The sequence below is a fragment of the Octopus bimaculoides genome, chromosome 19 (genome assembly GCF_046866305.1).
Source record: "Octopus bimaculoides isolate indiv1 chromosome 19, ASM4686630v1, whole genome shotgun sequence".
NCBI classification, from domain to species: Eukaryota; Metazoa; Mollusca; class Cephalopoda; order Octopoda; family Octopodidae; genus Octopus; species Octopus bimaculoides.
In genome coordinates, this window is record NC_142946.1 from 32,918,486 (window position 1) to 32,939,825 (window position 21,340).

General features: G+C 37.3%; 1 protein-coding gene across 1 annotated transcript in view; it reads left to right on the top strand.

Annotated features, from left to right (window-relative positions):
* The window catches only part of LOC106876507 (disks large homolog 1), a 750,485-nt gene that overhangs the window by 467,502 nt on the left and 261,643 nt on the right, over positions 1–21,340 (top strand). The window contains exon 7 of the mRNA XM_089366712.1: positions 3,354–3,456. Coding sequence (XP_089222838.1) covers positions 3,354–3,456 — 103 coding nt within the window. The remainder of the gene's footprint in view (positions 1–3,353; positions 3,457–21,340) is intronic.

The following is a 21,340-nucleotide window of genomic DNA, read 5'->3' on the forward strand; positions in this document are numbered from 1 at the left end:
GTAAAATGAAAGTAAGAAATTGGAGAGTTAAGATGATAATAATTATTTATTATTAAAAAGTGCTCAACAGGTAAATTACAAATTTACGCGTTAAATTTGCGTTTATGTTATCTCTTTTACTCTTTTAATTGTTTCAGTCATTTGACTGCGGCCATGCTGGAGCACCGCCTTTAGTCGAGCAAATCGACCCCAGGTCTTTTTCTTTGTAAGCCTAGTACTTATTCTATCGGTCTCTTTAACCGAACCGCTAAGTTACGGGGACGTAAACACACCAGCATCGGTTGTCAAGCGATGCTGGGGGGACACAGACACAAACAAATACACACACACACACACATATATATATATACATATATATGACGGACTTCTTTCAGTTTCCGTCTACCAAATCCACTCACAAGGCTTTGGTCGACCCGAGGCTATAGAAGAAGACACTTGCCCAAGATGCCACGCAGTGGGAATGAACCCAGAACCATGTGGTTGGTAAGCAAGCTACTTACCACACAGCCACTGAGCATAATTTCATCAGAGAAATATATACATTAAGATATTACATGCAGACCTTTCAATTCAGGCAAGCAGACTAAATAAAGAGTTGTTTTTTATTGTTATGTGTGGATGAAGGGTTAACAAATCAGTTAGAATATAATGGATAATAAGGTAAAGTAAAGAATAAAATAGAATAAAATAAAAAGTAAATAAAGTAAAAATGAAAATAAAATAAAAGGAAGAAAATTGAAAATAAATAATATGAATGTAAAATAACAGAAGTAAAATATCCATTTATGAGGTATATGCATAAAAAAATGTATAAATACATATACATTAATAGTCATTTGCATATATGAAAAAAAACATACAGATCCGAAATTAATCAATCAATGCCCATTGGTTGAGGAAATTTTAAATTTGAGTGTATGCACAATTGCATCTCAAGAGGGAAATGTATCTAGTTATAACAGTTATTTTAATACATACATACACACACACAGACATACTTGCATATATACATGTATATGCAAATATGCATATTTATTCATACACACACACACACACTCACACACACATGGTTAAGAAGCTTGCTTGCTAGACATGTGTCTTGAGATTAGTCCCACTGTGTGACTCTTCAGACATGAGTCTAGTGCCTTCTCTGATAGCCGTGGGCCAACTAAAACCATGCAAGTGAATTTTGTAAACAGACACTGAAAAAAGCCTGTCTTATGTATGCATGTATGTATGCTTCTGTGTCTTTTCTTATACCATTATCTAGACATTGTGTGATGATTGTAAATGAACATCATTATCTTCATACAAGCAGGGTTTTACATTTTCAGTCTTCTGTGATAAACATGGTTAGCTATGTTATAAATAGGTTGGCAACAGGAAGAGCATCCGGGCTTAGAAAATCTACCTGGACAGATTCTGCCTGACCCATACAAGTGTGTTTAAGTGGGCATCAGATGATGATGATGATGGTGATGATATTGATTGTATACAGTGTTTGTGTGTGTAAGAAAGTAATCAGTGAATTTACTCTCTTGCTACTTGTACTTTCAGTCCTACATGTGAAGGTTGTGTCAGTGATCCTTCAGACAGTATGAAGGATTATACACATGGACCTCACCCATGTCTGGTTGTGTGAAAGTATTAAATGATGCCAGGGTAAATTCAGTGACTAAACTTTAGTGCATTCATCCAATACTCTTCTGTTTGTACACATAAACATCTATGTGTGCATGTATAATATATATATATATATATATATATATATATATATATATATATATACACACACACGCACACTTCATTTGAGGGTTGACAATGCCTGCAATCCAGCCCATGCCAAAATAGGAAATGAATGTTAAAGGACGATGATGATGATGATGATGGTGATGACTGTTGGCTTCATGCCAAAAATTCTCAGTAATTATCAAGTTTGCCATATGAGACGCTGGTATTTGTCTCCATCTTGGATGAGAATTGCTGACAATTCTTGGCATGAAACCAGTGGAAAACTTGTCAAACCACAAGTAAAGAATATTTATCCATCAATGCTGTGTTGAGCACTTATTCTCACCATTCAGTATTAATGTATTTTATATATTTATACATATATTAAAGGTGGTGCTCCAGCATGGCCACAATCAAATGACTGAAACAAGTAAGAGTAAAAGAGTGTGTGTGTGTGTGTATATATATATATATATATATATATATATATATATATATATATATTGAGAGAGAGAGAGAGAGAGATAGACAACCGAAAGAAAGGCACTCAACACATTCATTGGGAGTTACATGTATAGATAAAAATGGTTTGATTCAGAATCTTTGGTACTCTGAGTTTCAAGCACATGGCTAATCTTTGGCCATAGGAGTCTGAATGAGAGTTCGATTGAAGAGAGTCAATATTTATTACTGGACATTAGCCTACAATTGGTTGAGAAAGTCATGTGGTATTGATTTCAGTAATTCAGTGACAACAGTTAGATGGAAAATACCACATGATGAACAGGAAATCGACCATGTGGTGGGCAAGATATCGATTGTGTGGTTGGGATGAAGTAGGAAGGGGCAGTAGATTTGCGGGGTATACATGTTTATATCTACATGTATATGCCTATATATCTGCATGTATGCGCCATTACTTAATACTAGTGTGTGTGTGTGTGCTTAGATGTACATGCACACACACACACATACATATAAATATAAGTATGTATGTAACTTTGCAGAAAGACCACTTCATTGTTTCTGTTTTCCTTCCATTTTACTGTCATATTACTCTCCATTTATGAGGTAGACCATGCTCTTAACTAACGCTGCAGTTTTTTTTATATAATTTGTTATACATTTTTGATATTGAAAAGTGTTTCAAATTTCAAAAATGTTGACTTCTCTGGAAATTGCTGTATCAAATGAACTTCAAAATGAAAAAGACCCAACAGAAAAACTGTATGACCACAGAGAGTGATGGAGAGATTTGTGCTCTTTAGCCAAGATTAAGTCACTTTATTTAGGAGACAGTTGCCCTGAGTAAAAACCTAGTTGGATAAGGCAATATAATCTTCAATCTGTAATCATTTGTAATATTCAAAGACCTTAATCATACATGTTGTGATAGAATTTTTAAAACCTAACTTATTTTTGCCTGTTAGCATCATGCGTGGTCTCAGACAGGTTAGATCTAAAAGTGTCAAATGGTACATTGATAGAATAATATATTTCATTTCCATCAGCTAAACCTTGGTGCATGTGTTGGGTTTATGCTGCTACTACAATTATGGATGATGAGTAAGAATGCCATATCTATAAACTACATTTTTTTTTTGTTTTGTGTGTTGTTTCAGGGTTAATGATATCATTGTGAAGGTTAACGATGCCAACGTTGTGAACGTCTCTCATCAAACTGCTGTTGAAGCACTGAAGAAGGCTGGTACCAGAGTTGTCTTGGTAAGTTCACAAACAACTCCGTCATTCACATTTAACTACAAACTGAATAACTTTAGTCTCTCTCCCTCTCACATTGCATATTTGATGTTTTTGTCTACCCAATTACACCTGAGGTTATGGTAAAAGGCTTTGTAGATGCCAAACAATGAGATCAAAAACATGATCTCATGATTATATAGCAAACTTGTTAACCATTTAGCCATGCTACACACATACATGCACACATGTACAATTATGCATATAACTCAGTCATGGCCATATGATTAAGAATTTTTCTTTGTAAGGTGGTTCTAAGTTCAATTCTACTGCATGTCATCTTAGGCAAGTGTCTTAAACCACAGCGTCAAGTTGACCCCCAAACCTTACAAGTGAAATTGATGAGATGGAAACTAGTGAGGCATAGAGAGAGGGAGAGAAAGTGTGTGAGTGGGTGGTTGTTTGGTACTGTGTAGCAGACTGGGTATTGCAGTCAATATGGTTAGTTAATAAATTTTAAAAGACTACACCCCAGTATAGCTGCTTACCCATATCTAAACCAGCAAAAGAAAATTCTCGCATGCACATATAAAAGAAGTAAATAGACACCCCTTTAATCATTAAAATTTATTTAAATCTGAAATTATACATTCAAATTATTTATTAATTGCTATAATATGAATATTTAATATTTAGTAGACATGCCCTTTGCATTTTTCAATGCAAGGATCCTGTTAGGCATGTTAGTGATCAGATGACGAATATTTTCTTGCTGAATTTCTTGCCAAGTTTCATGAAGTAATCTCAAAAGATCTGGCTTTGAAGATGCTTTCTTGTTCTTTTATGGAAGTGTCCTGTCCATTATGTCCCAGAGGTGTTCAGTAGGGTTCAAATCTGGTGACTGTTTGGCCATGGAATCTTTTTAATGGCATTCTCATCCAGTAAATTGAGACCATTTTAGCCATGTGACAAGGAGCCTCATCTTCTTCCATGAATAAAAACTCTTCTTTAATCATTTCACCACTGGAGAAGATTGGAACGAGTTCTTTCTGCAATATGGACACAGATTTATCTGAGTTTATGTCTCCCTCATACTCCACCAGCTCTGATCAACCATTGCTCCGAATTGCTCCCCAGACCATCACAGAATAATTGCTGTGTTTCATTGTTGGCTGCAATCTTTTCACACCAAATTCTTGATCACAGAGTCTCCAGACCCACACTCGTTACTGTCAGGAAATACTGACAAATCTGGACTCATCAGAGAATATGACAGTGTCCCAAACTGCTAGTGGTCTCTCCACCACCTCACTGGCCCAATCTTTTCTCCACTTGATATTGGCTGGTCGAAGAAGTAGCTTCCTTCTTGCTGCTTTGCCAGAATAACCAAGTTTGTTGAGATACCTGACAACTGTTCTGGGACTGACTCAACTTGTTCTGCTATGTCAGAGGACTTGCAACAAGGATTATCTTCCACACTTAGCAAAGAGGAGGGCCCTGGTTGATCTGGGCGAGGTGATGTGAACTCCTTCCCCTCTCTGGTGAATTGCACAATCACTCTATTAATTGTAGTATGCGGGATCCCAAGGTTTTCTGCGAATTTATGCTGACCATGTCCACCTTCGGAATGACCTACAATACAGCTTCTTTGAATTCAGACAGTTGCAAGACTTCTTTTGTACATGACATGATTAAACAGTCACATATAGAACCTGAAACATAAAAATGTCAATTAATAAAAACTATAAACTGTTCCGAGTTAGAATAAACATAAAATGAGGTTTTACGGGGTGTTTATTTACTTTTGTCATGTCTGTATATATACAGGAGTTATAGAATGGAGTAACTGGAATTATATAATCACATTCATTGACTTTCATCGCAGACAATGAATGTGGTGAATCTTGTATTCTTTTTCGCACGCTTGGCAACCCTGGTTGTCTACTGAGGAATATAAAAGGAACTTTTTTCAACTCATCATTCTTCGATAAAAGAAAATAAATCCACAAACTTTCATCTCAATAAAGCACTATTGTTCTTGAAAGTTGTTTTTTTATATTTACTATGCTTGAAGCTAACTTTCTTCATACATCTCGATCCCTAAATCTGATATATATATATATATATATATATACACATACATGTATAGATGGCAAAAGAACAGGACCCGTGCTACTGCATTCATTGTTTGTAATGAAGCTGTGTCTTACTGTCATTCACTCCTGAGTGTACAATCTTGTATAGAGGAATCAACTGTCAGTTAATGAATGTGATTATATAACTCCTGTTCTTTTGTCATTTGTTAATATTACACTTTGTACTTCTGATTTCTATAGAATTCCAGAGGTGAGGACATTCATGCCACCTCTCCACTGGAACTTAGAAATATGATACATTATACATCAACTGGTTGATTTTTTGGTCTCGCTGTGTCTAAGCAGAATTATAATACACACACACACACACACACACTTTTTATTAAAGCTGTTCGCTTGACAGTTTTGATCAGTATGACCACAACCATCTGACAAGCAGTAATGTGAAACTCTGAGTAACAGTCTGAAAATTTTTTGCAGCTTTAATAAAATGCCTATAACTCTATCTTTGATAATCAAATACTAATTTTTCCACCTTGTTTTTTATTTATGTGCTTACTTGTGCATGTATGTATGTGTAAATATATATATATATAATGTATATATACCAACACACACTTAAGTGCATGCACAAGAATAAATGTTATTGTCTGTATATACTCACTTGAAACAGACTATTGTTTAATAATTACCTGACTGGCAAGTGTGTTCAGGTGTCAAAATATACTGTTGTTGTGGTGTTGGTGGTGTTGGTGACTAGCCAATTTCACAATTGTTCAAACATACTTGATGGAATCGTCAATAATTAATTTTAATCTTCGTTCAATTTATTCTACCTTAAATGCAACAGTCAATATCCAAGCAGATTTAGTGCATTGATGATGAAAAATTTTAATCTAATCAACCATTTTACTTTTTTGGAAATTTCTGTGGTTTTTGTTGGGTTTCTTTTTTGTCAAGGGATTTCTTTTGCATTCTGTTTTCCTCCATGTATATTCAGTTATTATTATTATTAGCCTTTGCTCTGAGTACAGTGCTATGTTTTCATTCAGTAAGTTTTGTCAAAATCATTAATTTATTTGCCTGATGAGGATTTTGTTACCACATGTTTTATTGTAGATTTTGTTGTAGAACTGGGTGGGAGCAAAGAGACTGGGGGGGGGGGGGGCAATTTATTTGCCTAAGCAGTGGGGCAAAGGCTTAAAACAGCAACATTATATTAAAAACTTTTTTTCAAAAGAGAATAAACAAGAGAGGTGAGTATGAGTTACAGGAGGAGGAAGAGAATGAAGTGTGGAATGTGGTGATAGTGGGAGAGGTAGTAGTTGAATTGACAGCTGAAGATCAACCATTGCCATGTCAGTTCCTTCTATCACCACCACCATCAAGCAAGGAGTCATAAGCCATCCACATCAAGACCTTCCTAGCTGCTGTTTGTTATATTCATTCATTTGTTAATTTATAACACAAAATCAACAGCTTGCCTGTGTTGATTTTATCGAAAAGTTAACTTCTAAAACTTGAAATTTTCCCTGAATTGAGTACACCACAAGGATCCATCATTACTTACATTTACCCTTTTCAGCCTGTAGCTAACTACACAATCTGCCTGTACCTTGTCAAAACATACAGACACCACCATATACAGATGACATCACTCTCATATATTTAAACTATTCTCCAACGCTGCATCAGTCACCAAGAAGCCTGATCCCAGAATAACAGACTTAAAGTAGCACCCACCAAATCCACTGCCTCCCTTATTAATCAGCAATGTCAGAGTACAGCATAAGCAACTTGTTTTAAACACTCAACAACACACACAGACACACACACACACAAAACAAAATATTAGGCACCATTGTCTGCAAACTCAACTCAACATTCACAGAACTACTAAAAGATACCATCATTATCATTTGACATTTGTTTTTCCATTTTGGCATGGGTTGGACAGTTTGACTGGAGCTGGTAAGGCCGGAGGCTGCACCAGGCTCCATTATCTGTTCTGGCATGTTTTGTTTCTGCAGCTGGATACCTTTCCTAACACAAACCAAAACAATACACAAATGTACTGAAAGCAATCATATCTACCATATTTAGATCCAGCAACAGCTATAGTGTGTAAACAATACATCATCAATCATGGACATGCCAGTCCTGCCTCGGATCCCAATCTCTCCTCCGTGAACCACTGGAAATCACAAGGCAAACAAAAAACAAAAAAACAAAACACAGGCATGGCTGCATGGTAGGAAGTTTGTTTCCCAATCACATGGTTCCAGGTTCAGTCCCACTGCATAACACCTTGGGCAAGTGTCTTTTACTATAGCCATGGGCCAACTAAAGCGTTATGAGTGGATTTGGTAGGTGGAGACTGAAAGAAGCCTGTTGTGTGTTTGTGTTTGTCCTCACCACCATCACTTGACAACTGGTGTTGGTGTGTTTATTCCTCCATAATTTAGCAGTTCAGCAAGAGAGACCAATAGATTAAGTACCAGGCTTAAAAAGAATAAGTTCTGGGGCCAATTTCTTCAACAAAACAACTTTTTAAGATGGTGCTTCAGCATGGCTACAGTCAAATGACTGAAACAAGTAAAAGAAAGAATAAAGAAATCATAACAGGTTGTACACCAGCCCCACCCACAAATCAATTACACAACAAAAAAATCAAAAATTAAAGACCAGCCATCTGAGTGTGTGAGGGGCACCATCTCCTACGTCAGTAAGCTTCAACCCTGACAGTCTCAGCCACTACATGAGAACAACTTACGAATATCCAGAAACATATACTACACTCCAGAACATAACTACTGCAACACTATCTCTCCCATACTACTCAGATGAACACAAGGAACACAAGGAACACAGACGTGCTCTCACTGGCTGCAAACACTATACTTGGATGCGCACTATTCACCCTTTAGCATTGAAACTAGCCAGAGCTGGCCTCTCACCTCAATCCTACAATATCATTCTAAAACTAAAGTCCTATCATTGAACTCTCTAAACTACAAGATAATGCATGGTTAATTCAAAACAATATAAATAAACAAACATATTTGACAGAGTAATCTGAATACTAAAGGGTTAGTAATAAGTGTATAAGATCAGCAACTGCTGCACGCTGATGCAGTTTCCCACCTCAACTATGTCCATGTCCAAACTCTACAGCTGTAGAAAATAGAATGGACAGTGGAGATAGTGCAACATGTGCAGTGCCTACAGGCATATAGAAACAGAGTTGACAGTGGGGAGAGTGCAACATATCTAGACTGTAACACTGCAACCTATGCAAGTTATCACTGCATGTTAGCATGCAGCATCTACAGGTGCACAGAATTCAATTGGCCGGAGGAAGGAATATGACATATCCAGACTGTCATGGTGCATCCTATGCAAATCACTGCATACCAGAGTGTGCAATCTGGCTCTTAATGGAAAGACATGAGCAAGGCATTGACTTCTTCAGCACTAAATAAGTATATATTACTAATGTAACACAATGAGGTGTTATTTGGAGTTTCTTGGTTTTTAACATTTAGGATTTATAAATAAAGCCTTTGTGTGTTGTTGTTGTTGTGGTGGTGGTGTATATGTGGGGGAGTTGTTTGTGTGTTGGCAGTGTGCATGTTTCTCTGTGTGCATTTTTGGAATGCACATACGTGAGTGCATCTGCAATGTGTGTGTGTTGCATGTGTATGTACAGGAGATTCTCGTTTGTGTAATGGTGTGTGAGTATGCATGCATTTCTGTATGTTGGTAGTGTCCATGTCTGTCTATCTGTTTATGTTGTGTTGTATGTGTGCGTTGGTGTCTGTGTATGTTAGTGGTATGTGTACGGTTGTGTGTGCATATCTGGTGTGTATGCATTTGTGTGTTCAAGTTGATGTATGTGTTTGTTAATGTGCTTGTATGTTGATGGTTTGTCGCTGTTATAATGTATGCGTTTGTGATATGGTGTGTAGTAGTATTTAGGGTGTGGGTTATATGATTGATGTTTGTTTATGTGTGTGATTGCCTCTCTAAATTTACATGCATATGAGTGACTGTTTCTGTGTGTGTGCACTATTTTCTCTCATCAATAATTAGTAATTGACCCCCACCCTCCCCAACAGGAAATAGTGTTGTTTTAAAACTTCAGAAATGAAAATATTTGAAATTGAATTTAATTCTAACAAATATTTCCCAACACTTCTTATAAATAAATAAATAGAATATAGTGGTGGGGTGGTTTAATACCGCTTGCATATTTGATTAGTATTTTTATTGTTTTTCAACATCATCATCACCACCATAAGCACAAACATCACTACCATCACCACTATCACCATTCCCTATTTTCACCATCATCACCACTGTCATTACCACCAACACCTTCACCATTGCCACCACCACAACCATCATCATCATCATCAACACTCTCACCCAGCCATTACGATCATAATCACCAACACCTTCATCACTGCCACCACCACCACCACCACCATCATCACTATGGTGATGATCATCATCATTATCACCTATACTTTCATAGCCATCATTACTATCACCATTACTATTATTAATGTGCCCCTGCTTTGTACAGTGTAATGAGGTCAAGAAAACCCTTGGGATCTAGAACAAAGTATCATTGAAAGGTACTATTTTACTAAATACTATTTTATTTGATTATGTCTCCATTCTGAACATTCTTCCTCCATCTTTTTATAACATATGAAGACATCCTCCTTCACACACACAATGCCTCCCCTCCCCCTTCCACCCTCCCTCTAATTCCCTTTCTACATTGTTCATTCTCTCTCTCTCTCTCTAGTTCTTTTCCTTTGCTTCTTTCTCTCTCTCTCTCTCTCTCTCTCTCTCTCGTTCACATTCTCTCCATTGCTCACATTTTCTATGTGTACCTGCAATAACTCAGTAAAGATGCTGTGCCACTGGCCCAGAAAATATCAGTATGAAGCTTTCATGTTTAACTCTTTAGCATTTAAATTGTTTTCTACCTGTTTTTGTGTTCAGAACCAGACAGATCTGGCCTCTCACACCTACCCTTAAATGTCATTCTTAAAATAAACAATCACATCATCGAAATCTCAAAGCATAATTTATTCAAAACAATGTGAATAAATAAGTATTACATTTGACAGAGTAATCTGAATGCTAAAGGGTTAAACCAAACCATGAATCTGGGAGCTAATAGCAATGCCTCTACATGGATGCTCAATATGCTAGAATTAGCAGCCAGATCTTCCTCAAACCATACTTATCTTAAAATAGAAATGACACATTAGATAATGTAGTTTCAGATGCACTGTGTCTCAATGAAATGCAGGATGATCATTGCTAGAACCTCTTTGGTTGAAGATTTGCTTAATCAGGGCTAAATTGGAACTAAACAACAACTTAGCCCATTTGCATTTAAACTGGCCATATCCAGCCCTAATATTCTACTGCTTTTATGTTCAAACCAGCTAGATCTGGCCTCTCATACTTATCCCACATTGTTATTTTAAAAATAAACTACCACATCATTGGGGCCTCACTAAGGAAATAACAAGGGATCAGGAGATGTGGCAATTTGCTGTGCTTGATAAGACATGTCAAGCTAAGTAAAATCGCTGTCTTCCACCTCATACAGGCTTGTCCTTTCAGGTGCTGGTGCTACATAAAATGCACCCTTGCTGGTGGCATGGGAAAAGCACTCAGCCACTCTGTTAAGTGGCTGGCATTACAAAGGGCATCCAGTCATAGAAACTGTGCCACAACAAATAGTTGGAGTCTGGACAGCTCTCCGCTAGCCAGATCCATGTCAAACCATCCTACCATGCCAGCAAGGAAAGCAGATGTTAAACGATGATGATGATGAACATTTGACAGAGTAATCTGAATGTTAAAGGGTTAAATCTTACAAATTTCATTGATAGAATATTGGCTAACATAAGGTTTTGGTAAAAACTCCTAGCCAGAAAACCATGCAGTAGAATTGACCCTGGTGTTACATGATCTCAAAGTGACCACACATCATTCCCTGTCACCATACATATACAGAAAGAGAGGGGGAGAGACCCACCTACCTCAATGAAACAGTTCTGGAAGCGGTGTATTCTACCTACATGTGACATTAATTCACACACCCTCAATGAACCAAACTACATCTCTTCCTCTCCTCTTCTCTTCTTCATGCACTATGCTTATCTCTCCCTCCCACTCCTGTTCCCCAATCCTGTCCTCCTTGCCAACTGTATCATAGCTGTTTTGTCACTCCCCCCCCCATATACCCTTGTTTTACCCTCACTACATTCCCTCTTTCCTCCTCTCTCTCTTCTTGCATTTCCCTGAACTCCCTACTCCATCACCTTGAGCAATCCTCAACCGTTCCATTTATATTCACATCCTTATTTCTTTTGCCTTTTCTTACTCTTATAGAGAGTGAAGCATGATGCAGTTGTCTGGCTTACCAGCTCCTGTCAAACTGTTCAACCCATGCCAGCATGGAAGACTGACATTAAATGATGGTGATGATATATATCTAATAGAGGGACAAGAACAAGAGTCATACCATAGAAAGATATATGGCTATCCCCTTCTGAAAAGAGAGACAGAGTCATTGTAACCTGCCTAAATCCTACAGCTTGTTAGATCTTGTCAAGATATCCAACCCATGCCAGCATGGAAGATGGGCATTACATGTTGAAGATGATTACACACATATGCTTAATAGGAAATCTATAGCAACATCCAAAGAATTTTTGAAAGCCACAAATCAACTGAAATCTTTGTATTCTGATATTACTGCTTGGAATAAAGTTTCAATAACTAAACCAGAACTAAACGAAGTCATTAAAAAGTTGAACAGTAAAACTTAATGACAAATCAAACATCACTACAGTTGTATAGACATCAGAGAGTGCCATAATAACATGAAAGATTCCAAATATTAGAGAACCACTGAAATCATTCTCATAGACAAACGAGAATGGTTAAAAGAAATTTCTCAAATCTAAAGATTTTGATGCATATATTTGGTGTGTGAAATATGTATAGTGGTGGAAAGTTCTATTTATGTGCTGCGATGCTTTCCCTTCCCTGATGAGCTAGTTCACTTCGTTTCTTAAACATGTGATTGGTCACCGCCAACACCCATGTGATAAATTCATTTCATGTGTATGTATGTATATATTCTGCACATATTTCATCCTCCTTTCTACAATGAGTTACCTCCCCATTTCACTGAAATCACTTCCTTTTAAAACCCATCTCTCATTCTCAATATTGTCTCATCCCACTTAATTTTCAACTGATTACCACTCTCTGTGCCTCCAATTTCTTCCTTCCTCTCTGAGTTACATCTTAGGACTACTATACTTCATCTTATCTCCCACCATTCTCAGCACCCTCTCTTATCTGTCTTCAATGGCCTCTCCCCAACCTTTCTCCCCCTCACTCACTATAGCCACCCCTACATCTGACATCTATCACTATATATATATATATATATATATATATATATATATATATATATAGGGAGAATTCACAGAAAAACAGCAGACGAAGACAGGTGGTGTAGAAAACAAACAGATGTATTAGTATAACGCTCGAGAATTGAAAAAGTCTTTAACGTTTCGAGCCTATGCTCTTCCACAGAAAGAGACACAGAAAGAAACAAGGAGAGAAACACCCCTCTCCCGCCTTCCTCATTATCTCCCTCTTTTCTGATCTATTGACAGGTTTATTATACTGCTGCCCTCCACTCTTCCTGTGTTGCCACTTGTCACTCCTCTTTCCTGTGCCACTCCTATTTCTTTCACCTACCCACCTGTACTGATGTTTACCATCAACCACCATTCTATCCTTGTCCCCTTTGTAATGTTCACCCCCCAACCCCATTTCTAACAATCTGTCCTCATCCTTTGTCCACACTTTCTTATACTCACCTTCTTGGAAGTACATTGTAACATCACTATCACTGTCTTCTCTCCAGCTATTCCCATTCAACCTTACATAATGCAAGGCAGTCCTCTATTATATGACACTTGTACTTACCTCTGCATCTTACATTTATCTCTCAATGCCTGGCATAAAGCCTTCTCCTCCTTCTCTACTACAACTCTTAGTCTCTGCTTAGTCAAGGGGTCTTGTGACCTCAGTAATGTCAGTGTCACAAAAAAAAAAGCACCTAATACACTCTGTAAAGTGGTTGGTTTTTAGGCAGGGAATCCAGCCACAGAAACCATACCAGAATAGATATTGGAACTAAATGCTGTCTTTTGACTTGTTGCATCCTGTTAAATCATCCAAGCCACACAAGTATTGAAGATGTATATTAAATGATGATGATAATGATTTTTATGTGTGTGTAGATAGATAGATAGATAGACCACACACATACTTATTCCTGAACATGTGTGTATAATTGAAAAAGGAAACAAAAACAACAAAGTGTGGGAGCGATTTATTTAGAACAGTTAAGAATCTAAAATTGTTGTTCATTCCAATAAAGCTGCCCTGTAGCATTACACCTGAGTTGCAAAGATAGTAAACTCTCAAAGGTAGTTTAACCCAAGTAAAGTGGTGAATGGTAACTTTCATATCCATTTTGACTAGAGTTCTTTTTGTTTGTTTTCGTTTTCCAATTATTGAATTACATCTGAAAACAAACTAAAATAACACAAAACTAAAGTTTTGCTTCCTTAGAGTAAACTTTCAGCATCTGCTGGAATAATTCCTAGTGGAATAAATGGTTATTGGTTGGAGATTGGGTGAGACTAAGAATTATATAAGAGAAGCTGATCTTCCTCATGTGTTACTGTCGTGTGTTGTGAGAGATTTACTTGTTATATTGAGCAGGTTGGGAGACTGTTGTACAGGAATTTCTCCCACTCTCTCTCTGTCTCTTTTTCTTTTTATCTTTTTCTTTCTCTCTCTCTCTCTCTCTCATATGTATGTAGAACTGTTACAATAGATAGGGTTTATCTTTGATGTGTGTCTGTTGATTGGCTCTAGTGGTGGTGGTGGTGGTGGTGATTTCTAAATAGCATTTGTACAAATACATTTACACACCTGCCTCTAGCATTTAGTTAATAAACATAACCAGTTTTCATGTAGTACTAGTAGTAGTAGTAGTAGTAGTAGTAGTAGTAGTAGTAGTAGTAGTAGTAGTAGTGAGCATAGCAGTTCTAGTAACAGCTGTTGTTGATGTCTTTCCTCATTCAACTTTACCTCTCTAGTTGTATCACTCCACAATTAACAAGAACTGTTACGAAGAAACGATCAATGATTCAATTAGTAGCTGCCATCGATTGGTGAAATATGTATCACACACTTCCTGGTGGACAACATCACCAAGAGGTAATATTTACCCCTACTTAAATGTGGATTTTCTGTTAGAACAAACTATACTGTGATAGATACCATGCAAGAAACTCTCATATTGGCTTTTGGTGGTTTTGGCACTGGAGATGGCAGAGATTTATCTCCCTGCTCACGATATAAACAAGAGTGCACTTTTGCACCATAAGCCAATATAGGAGTTTCTCTCTTAGTATCTACTGCAGAATAGTTTGTTCTAATGGAACAGCCATGTTTAAGTGGGGATAAATATCCCCTCCCAGTATTAATACTGCCTCTGTCGCTAATCTCCTAATATAATAATAAGCATAGTGTTTTTATATTTTTGTATATAAATCACAGAGTAGAAGTAGGACAGAGTAGGGGAAAGAGTAGTATAAACGTAGGGAGAGGAGAGAAAATAGCAATTCAGTGAAGAAGTATTGAGAGTAATAGCCCTGGCTGAGAGAGAGTGAGAGAAAGTAATAGCAATGGAGAAAGGAAGGGGTGAAAAAAAAAATCAGCACTTCAATTCTGTGTGAGTATATGTGTGTGTATGTAAAAGGGAGGTATGGGAATGTTTGTTTATGTGGGGGGAGGCAATGGAAATGGGATGGTGAATGTTTAATGCTGAAAAGAAAAATCAAACAGCATTTCAACTCTTTTTAAGTATATGTGTGCATGTACAAGGGAAATATGTGAATGTTTGTATCTGATTATTATGTACTTTATTTTATACCTTATATATAAAATACTACATTTAGCCATCATTAGTATATATATTTTAACATCACTTTATAGCATCTTGATCCACATTCGTCTTTCTGTGATCAGTATCCTAAAATGTACCTGTCTCCTTTAAAATGAAACAATACAGTTAAATAGAGCAGTGGCTTATTGTGCTGGAGTTTACACCCACTGCTGTGATATTTGGCTCAACTCATTTTAAATCTTTATTGATGTAGTTCATCTGTCATTTTGTGGAATGTGTACCAAATCATCTGGGGATGATAGCTGTGTTATACTGGGGTTCTAGGGTCTGATACCTTATTTTGATGTATAAAATGAATTCTTTATTATTGGTGCTTGATGAAAGCATTGAACAAAATGCCTTGCAGTATTTGTTTTGGCTCTTTCTAAGGTCAAATCTTGCCAAGGTAGATTTTTGCTTTCAGCAGCAGCAGTAGTAGTAGTAGTAGCTTTTTACATGTTGCGCAACGTAAAAAGCAGCTGTGCCAGCATCACATAATAAGCTCCTATGCCGCAGCCATTTAAGAAGCCCCTGAACCAGCATCAAGTAATAAGCACCTGTGCCAGCACCATGTGATAAGCTCTCATGCCAGTGCCACAGAAAAGCACCTTATACCAGCACCATGTAAAAAGCACCCAGTACACTCTGTAAAGTGGTTGGTGTTAGAGAGGGCATCCAGCCATGGAAACTATGCCAAAACAGACGAATGGTGCCTGGTGCAGCCCTCCTTCCAGGAGTCAAATATCAGTCAAACACCGAGGTTTATAAATTTGACTGCCCCTTTCTTTCAAATATGAGACCTCGTGTCTTGTGTAAGAAATCAATATTTTTTTGTTGGAATACTTGCAGTATGAAAGGACTGGACCCAAAGCTTTTATGTGGCTGTTCATTTTTCTTTTTTTGTTGTAATGTGTGTGTGATGTTTAATGACTATGGATTGTTGTTGGTTATGAACAAAGGTGATGGGAGTGTAGCAGTGGTAGTGGTGATTTTGATGTGTTATTGAGGCAGTGATGGTGGTGGTTTTTATGTGGTGCAGTTATGGTTTTTGATGTATTGTGGTGGATATGGTGATTTGGATGCATAGTGGAGGTGGTGGTGGTAGAGGTGGTATTGAGATGTGTTAGTAGTGTTGCTGTTTCATGATAGTTTAATGATGAAGGAGTAGTTGGTAGTGGTAGCAGTATGTACAGGAGAAGACATTGGTGGTGTAGTCATGGTGATAGTAGTAAGGTTTTGTGCTGTGTCATCACAGTAACTGTTTCATCCCACCTCAGTAATGACCAATGTTATAAAGGTGTTCCAGCCATGACTATCCCATTTTATATTCAGTGTATCTTAAACTACATTATTCAGTGTATCTTAAACTACATTATTCAGTGTATCTTAGTCTTTTAAAGACATTAGGGTGTGATTTCAGGGAGATTTGGCTACTATTTCAATTAGTTCAAATGACCACATGGAGTAGCAGTGATTCAGCATCATGATGGTGATAATGTTTGCTGTTGTTTAGCCCCAGGTCAACCCAAATAGAGTTGATTTTATACATAATTCATTGTAGTTTTTAATGTGTGAATTTAGTTGCTATTTCTAACTGATTAAGCAACTATGCAGAGGTTCTCTTTTGTGTATAGTGGCATGTAATAGCATAACTATATTACAATGGTTTAGCTATGTGTGTAGTAGTATAATTGCAATGTATTGAGTCATCCCATAAATAATGCACATTTTTTATACTTTTATTTTTCAAAATTAAGATAAACAAAGTTCTTTTTTAATCTAAAATATACTCTCCTTCATTTTCTACAATGCTCTTCCATCTATCTGGTAGACTTGCAAGGCCCCTCTTCCAATATCCACTTGTCTGTGATGAAAAATACGCCTCCAGTTCTGTTCTGACCTCCTCTACAGAATTCATATTTTTTCTGTCCAAATGATTTTGAAAACCACAGAATAAATGATAATCAGATGGGGCAATGTCCAACAAATATGGAAGGGGCATCATTTCCCATTCAAACTGTTCCAGCCTTTGGAATGTCATCCTCACTGTATGTGGCCGAGCATTATCCTGATGGAAGAACACCTTTCGTCTTGAAATCAAAGATGGTCGTTTTCCTTCTAGTGCTGACTTAGGCTGCTCAAGCTGCTCACAGTAGATATCCTTTATTATCATTTGGTTTGGGTTTAAAAATTCAAAGTGGACTAAGCCTTTCATTTCCCACGAAACAGATAACAACACTTTACATGGGTGAAGACCTTCTTTAGCCTAGAGTGCCAGTGTTTCTCCTTTCCCTACCCACTGTCTTTGGCGCTTGACAGTTTTATAGAGAACCCATTTCTCATCACTATTCAGTCAAAAAAAAAGGTTCATTCATGAGACATGACAGCAAAGAAAAGCATACATTCACTCTCTGCGCACGATTAGACTCGGAAAGTTTGTGAGGAACCCATTGACCCAATTTGCTGACTTTTCCGATGACATGCAGGTGTCGATGAATGGTTGAATTACCAAATCCAAGCTTCTCTGCTAGTTCCTCAATGGTTACAATGGGATTTTGTTCCATCAGGGTTTGCAGGATGTCCTTGTTGAGCTCTACAGATCTTCCAATACATGGCTCGTCTTCTGGGCTGTAGTTTCCAGTTCAGAATTTCTGGAACCACTGTTGACACTGGCTTATGCTTATTGTCCAATCCCCGTATACTGCACTTTCCATTGTGTTGTTGCTTTTATTGAACTCATAAAGCAAATTATACCAAATATGTTCCTTTGTCACTTCCATTATAGTTTTGAAAAAATTACTGCAAAATTCGAACTGCACTCTTCAAAACTTGCACTAAAAGTAAGTACAAGGTAAAATCACTACCTGGCTTCATAGCAAGTTGATGCAGGTAGTTTATCCCATCCCTCTCTGACTTTTAGTTCATGCAATTGAAAAAAAAACACATTATTTATGGGATGACCCAATATGATGGTAAAACTGTGGTGTGTTGTACAGTTAGCATGTATGGTATAGATGTGGTGTGCAGTGGTATAACTACAGTGCATAGTACTATAACCATGTGCATTGGTAATGATACAGTGTTTGCTGGGATAGGTGTGGTGGTAGTGGAGGAGTTAATTCCATGTAATCTATGAATCGTTGCTAGGTCAAATGTTATTCTAATGTTCCATACACTTGTTGTTTATCACATTATCCCATCATGGATTATCTTAGACCAGATTAATGTCACCAATCTAAACTCCTAACTAATCTGGATCACACTCACTTTTTACATTCTTCAGTTCTCTCTATAATATCTCAACCTACTTCTAACTCTCCCTTCTCTCTCTTTTTCTCTCTCCTTTCCTTTAACTTACTTCTGTTTCTTTTCTTTAATTCTCTGCCTGCTATCTTTTTTTCATTTCCCTTCTTTCTTTCAGCCTCTCTCTTTCTTTATGTATCTGTCTTTGTTTTTGCCTCCCTATCTCTCTCTCTCAAACATGCATATGCATACTTATTTAGACACTCCAACACATATGCATACATCAAACATACATATTTACATACAGTCTAGCACAACTCACATACACGCAGACATGTCGACTTATCCACCTCCATTTTTTCGGCTATCTCTTCTTCCTCCTCATTCTCTCTCACTATTATTACAACCCTACATAACCTTGTACCCCTATATAACCTAACATATTTTATTACTACATTCCTCTATCCTCACCCGCCTCCTCACCACCATCAACCACTCTTACTTCACAACTGAAACAACTGCTATGTTGTTCCTGGAAATCTTCATTTATATAATGCTCTGTAACAATGCATTGACATATATTAGTGTAACTGATGATGAGTGGTGGGGAAGAGTAATGTTGTTATATAAAATACTACAAGGTTATTAAGGAGAGAAGAATATTATGCATTCACTCTGTAAAGTGGATGGTATTAGGAAAGGCATCCTGTCATAGAAACTGTTAAAGATGAATGTTTCAGTGAGACACAGTTTCTGACAAAATTCTGTAACTCTAAATAAGGATTTAATCATAGTATGACAACTCAACCAAGCCATACCCGCTTGAAAGACAGAAATATAATCATCATTATACATCTGTTTTCTATGCTGGTATGGGTTGGACAGTTTAACAGGAGCTGTACCAGGTTTCATAGTCTTTTTTGGCTTGGTTTCCATGGCAGGATGCCTTTTCTTATGCCAGTTACTCCACAAAGTGTACTGGATGCTTTTTATGTGGAACCCTCACCAGTGCTTTTTAAGTAGCACCAATACTTTTTAAGGGGCACCAGTGCTTTTAAGCTGCACTAGCCCTTTTAAGCTGCACTAGCCCTTTTTATGTGTCACCAGCACCCATACCAAGGCTTTTGTGTGGGACCTTGGTTTTAGGATCTCAATTCTGTTAATGAGAGGTGATGACTGCATACTCTCCTTTACCATTACAGTCAGTATAGTAATAATCAGTAACTATCAATCTCAATTACATGTGGTGTTATGTGTAACTGGGAAATAGCAGTTTGATGTAACACACTGTTGTGTGCCACTCAGGTAACACGCAGTTGTATGCTGCCAATGTAACTGTGTTCCACTATAATTGCTGCTCTGTGTTACCAGTATAACTTGCAACTGTGTGCCACAATTGTAACATACAACTGTGTATCACCTGTGTAACAAGCATTTGTGCACAATTAAAGTAATGTTCAGTTGTGCCACCAGTGCTGAGACCCTCTTCGGTCATGACTGACCATGGGATTGCACCTAGAAAGTTACCCTCCTAGGCACAAGTCTGGGCAAGGTTGTTTATGGAAGACCAGCAGTCGTCCATGCATACCGGCCTCCCTTCTCCACGCCACCAGTGTTATCCAAGGGAAAGGCAAAGGGTGATAGAGTTTGGCACCTGTGACGTCGCAACTCATTTCTACAGCTGAGTGAACTGGAGCAATGCAGGATTCGAACTCAACTCACAGCCTCACGATCGTAAGCTTGACGCTCTAACCACTGAGCCATGCGCCTTCACTATAGCATGCCACCAGTATAACATGCATTTTTGTGCTACTTGTGTAACATTTTTGTGACACTAGTCCTTGATACAATTGTGTACTTGCATATATTAACATTGTACTCCTACTCGCATGTATATATTTTCGAGTATGCATTTATATATATATATATATATATATATATATATATATATATATATACACACACACACACACGCACATATACGTACATATATATATATACATACATACATTCACATATGCACATTTGTGTGTATATAGACACAGACATTCACACACTCACCTCCCTCTCTTTCATACATACATACATACACACACACACACACACACACACAAACATTTTTATATTTACAATTTGTGACTTAAATCTGTATTACTTAAAGTTTCACAGATATAAAATAAACAAGTCTGTTCAAATAATATCAATCTAAGTGGTGAGGAAGCCAGAAGTTCTTAACAAGGTTATTATCATTGAATAATGTATGAATTTTGTTCCTATTTAGTTAGTTCTTGTTACATGATGGAGCCAATAGTCAGATTATTGGTAAATGACATCTAGATGTTATATAGCATCTGCTGAGTGGGAAACCGCTGCCAAATGGGCAAAAATTAAGTTCTGGCTCCTTTGTTTTCATTAGAAATTCCAATAAATTTCTAGTAAAAGTTTTAGTAAACGTTATGGAACAGTGCTATAATCTAATTGCTTAAAATTTGCT